Here is a 3,236-nt window from a genome sequence, read left to right as displayed (position 1 = left end):
GGGGGGGAATTCGTATAAAATACGTATATTTTCGCAAAAAAATGTATTGGCGAATATTTACGGTCGGAATTTGAGAAAATTTTATCTTAACAAAGAAGAAAATGGTATTATAGGTATCTGCTCATGTAAGAAATACGAGATGACCTAACAAGGTAAAAAGGGAGGCATGATAATAATATCAATAATAATGTTATCAAAGGAAGGTCCTGAGCCATTGGAAATAAACGAATGTATGAGAAAAAAATATTGTGGTTGATGGAAGAAAAATCGGAAGTGAAGGTTAGAATGGAAATTCCCAAGGGAGTGAAAAAAAAATAAATAAAACTGTCCGAGTGGGGAGAGTGGCTAAAGCTTCTAAAGCCATAGTAGCAGCATTCTGCCAAGAAACTTCCGGCTTATCCACCGTTGTGTTCCTTAATATCCGCGGCCTTACGCCAGTCAATGAATTTTTCGGTAGGTATACGCAGAGTCGACTCCCCCCCACCCATCCCAACCCATTCTGTAGACACTCACTTCCGCCCCTATAAGAAGCAAAAGTTTGGGATATCCATTATAATTGTGTAATTAATATGCGTTAATATTTATTGATTACCGTAGCGTCTTACGTGTTTATAAATTTTACCTTAATTTTCAAAATTATTGAATCACTTTAACTGAATTGTAATGTCCATTCGGTAAACTCGTGGGTAAGAGTAAGTGTTATATCTTTATGGGCCTTAGATAAAATGAAAACAGCCGCAATAAGATCAAAAAAAATTTTTTAATATAATCTTTGTGTATATTATTCGTCTTAAAGCAGATACGACAAAAAAACTCTATATGGAACTAGGAGTATACTTTTGTTTTTCTTCTCTGTTTTCTATTCGTATTACTTTACTTTTCCTTTCAAACCCTAAATCCTAAAGCAAAAAGTTTGTTCTTTGAAAATTTTAAATCTTATGGGAAAGGGGGCGGGGAACTAAAAACGAAAACAAAAGTCCCCGTGTATGTATACGTATGCGCTGGAGCTATAACTACTATGTCTTATACTGGTAGAGTATTTGAATTCACGAGAAAAGTGCCACGCGGCGCTGGTAACGTTAATCTCTTGAGACGTGACTGGATTTCACGGTACTCTTTTTTATTTTAAAAAAATTTTTTTTCTTTTCATAACATTTTTGACGGAAATTTTCTGATTATTTTCGCGGGCTTAGCGAGAAACTTTCAAATCATAAGAGTGTTCATGAAATTGATTTATGAGGAGCTGTTATATTTTCTTGAAATCGTATTAAATTTTGGAATTTATTGTATTTTCAAAATGACATAAGATATATGAATGTAATATATTGAAAAATGATATTAACCCTTTGACATAGGGTGTCTCATCATTTTCCGCGCGGTCGTCAATCTTTTTAACTAATTTCATGGCATCAAATATCGGACTTCTTGTTTTCATCATGTTCCCAGAACATGAAAAAGTCTAATAAAACTGTAATTACTTAATCAGCCATCCATATTAATTTGAAAAGGTATTATAAATGAAGAAACGTGAAAATAGGTGATTTACATTGAAATAAAATCATTTTTGATTCAACTATCAACAAAATCAAAACGACGATTTAGATATTGTACTTATACAGGATACCCTGAAGTATATTTCAGAATTTGTTTGACTTTTTTGGCAAATTGGATTTTTTTTGTATAAATTAGTTTTCAAAAACATAAAGATATTTCTTTTGTAAATGAATGAATATCAAATTTTAAATACGGCTAATCAAATTATGTTTAGGGTGGTTCGTTCACGAAGAGTTTGCCGGATTCGAAAGCAGATTGGATAATTGGTTTAAAAATAATAAAGTCAATTTGCAATAATGTTTTCTTAAGGTACTTGATCGTTTTTTCGAAACCGGATTATTTGATAGAGTCTCTTCCAAACGAATTAATAATTCATTTACAAATTAGTTCCTGAGTACATTGTTTGATATTAAATTGAACTAATTATTCATTACAACGGAATTCCGACCAATACTAATATTGATTAACCGTCAAGATGCGTTATTACGTTATTTAATTATGTAATTTCATTTGACCATACAGGATGTCAATGTATTTATATAGAGTATCCAGAGTTTATTTATTTTTAGCTGCTCGCCAAGCAAATTTTTCTCAAATTATATAATACAATTATGGTAGGCTTCGCAAAAATAATAAAATTTGTTTATTACTAAAATTAACGTATACGCAAAAGTACGAGTATCTTTAGCATGCACGATCGTCAAGTGTCAACTGTCATCACGATCAACAGTCGGAAGCTAATTAATGACAATTTACAATTGACTTTATTTTTTAATGTACCTTAACATGTTGAACGAAGTTTAGTTTATGAGTTGCTGGTATATGCCCATAATTTATAAGCATTCAGCGCCATCTACAGTTTGTTGCCATTATCAATAAGATTTGGTATGCTTTGCGTACGCTTGTTTCAAAGTAAGTAGGACTTACGAACAAAACTTATGAATTTCTTTTAGTAAGTGTTTTGAAAAGCTTATTGGTATCATGTACCGGGTATCTTTCGTATATTCAGGCTCAGGGTATACGAAGCGGCTGGTATGGTGGGGAATTGGGGTGGCGATTCCACGGGGGATGAAACGCGAACTCGCGCCAGTTGAAGGCGAGACTTCGCCCACGCAACTTCAGTCTCTCATTCGACACGTTATTACTGACCTACCCCCTTAAGACTGTAAACGGTTTGGATAGATATAGGGCATCATAGAATCATCATTGGATAACCCGCACAGGTATACGGGACGAAAAGTGCGTCGAAAAATTAAATTCGAAAAAAGGGTGTCTCGTGTATCTGGAATTGTTTTTTGAACAAAATCAAAAGAACGCCGCGAATCAAACAAAAAACATCAAAAATTACGAAAATACTAATAAATAATATATATATTTTTTCGTTTAATTTTTAATCTCATCCCTTTTTTCCCCTAATTTTTTAAAACGACTTCTTCGTTTGAATAAAATACGTGACGGGTTGCCCAATCGTATACGGTGCTCGAGTTTTCTTACATGCAGGCCGGAAATGCCGACTGCCAACCGACGTTGCTTTCGGTCTCTCGTCATCTTACTTTCGCTTCTGCAAGGTAAGTCGCAAAGTGAATATTAGAAAAACTAAAAAATATATCCCTTAATTACCTCTAGATACTTTCCTGTATTTATGGCTTTTTTCTCTTAGTATATATATCCCCCCCCCCCCC

At 33.7% G+C, this 3,236-nt stretch overlaps 1 protein-coding gene across 2 annotated transcripts in view; it reads left to right on the top strand.

Moving 5' to 3' along the window:
* The first annotated feature begins 2,657 nt into the window (after nucleotides 1–2,657).
* Nucleotides 2,658–3,236, top strand: part of LOC107271415 (kin of IRRE-like protein 2) — a 46,099-nt gene continuing 45,520 nt past the window's right edge. The window contains exons 1-2 of one of the 2 annotated variants that reach the window (XM_015747398.2): nucleotides 2,658–2,777; nucleotides 3,055–3,122. In XM_015747398.2, the coding sequence (XP_015602884.1) occupies nucleotides 3,062–3,122 (61 nt within the window). In that variant the 5' untranslated portion in view covers nucleotides 2,658–2,777; nucleotides 3,055–3,061. Of the gene's footprint in view, nucleotides 3,123–3,236 lie in introns of both variants that reach the window. The other variant, XM_015747397.2, reaches the window with a different exon arrangement.

Source organism: Cephus cinctus, unplaced genomic scaffold (assembly GCF_000341935.2).
Source record: "Cephus cinctus unplaced genomic scaffold, Ccin1 Ccin1_scaffold0967, whole genome shotgun sequence".
In the NCBI taxonomy this organism is placed as follows: domain Eukaryota; kingdom Metazoa; phylum Arthropoda; class Insecta; order Hymenoptera; family Cephidae; genus Cephus; species Cephus cinctus.
Note: the sequence above shows the minus strand (reverse complement) of the source record. Positions and strands in the feature narration are given on the sequence as shown.